At 56.5% G+C, this 565-nt stretch overlaps 1 protein-coding gene across 1 annotated transcript; it reads left to right on the forward strand.

Moving 5' to 3' along the window:
* Nucleotides 1-293: 293 nt before the first annotated feature.
* Nucleotides 294-433, forward strand: LOC106820541 (eukaryotic translation initiation factor 2 subunit 3, Y-linked-like; the record flags this gene model as incomplete). The annotated part of the gene is given in 1 exon segment (XM_014825050.1): nt 294-433. A coding segment is annotated over 1 exon segment (140 nt), but the record flags the coding sequence as incomplete, so codon positions are not given.
* Between the last annotated feature and the right edge of the window lie 132 nt (nt 434-565).

Genomic DNA, 565 nt, shown 5'->3' on the forward strand with positions numbered 1-565 from the left:
TACATGTTCGTTGTTGTGTGCAGGCACGGTCGCTGAGGGGGCACCGGTGATCTCCATCTCCGCACAGCTGTGTGTGTGTGTGCGTGTGTGTGCGTGCGTGAGTGCGTGCGTGAGTGTGTACATGTTCGTTGTTGTCTGCAGGCACGGTCGCTGAGGGGGCGCCGGTGATCCCCATCTCCGCACAGCTGTGTGTGTGTGTGCGTGCGTGCGTGTGTGCGTGCGTGCGTACGTGAGTGTGTGTGCGTGCGTGAGTGTGTACATGTTCGTTGTTGTCTGCAGGCACGGTCGCCGAGGGGGCGCCGGTGATCCCCATCTCCGCACAGTTGAAGTACAACATAGAGGTGATCTGCGAATACGTCGTCAAGAAGATTCCGATCCCTGTGCGAGACTTCATCAGCGAGCCACGTCTCATAGGTGAGTACCTGTCTCATAGGTGAGTACCTGTCTCATAGGTGAGTACATGTCTCGTAGGTGAGTACCTGTCTCGTAGGGGAGTACCTGTCTCGTAGGTGAGTACCTGTCTCGTAGGTGAGTACCTGTCTCATAGGTGAGTACCTGTCTCATA

The sequence above is a fragment of the Priapulus caudatus genome, unplaced genomic scaffold (assembly GCF_000485595.1).
Source record: "Priapulus caudatus unplaced genomic scaffold, Priapulus_caudatus-5.0.1 Scaffold19959, whole genome shotgun sequence".
NCBI lineage: Eukaryota > Metazoa > Priapulida > Priapulimorpha > Priapulimorphida > Priapulidae > Priapulus > Priapulus caudatus.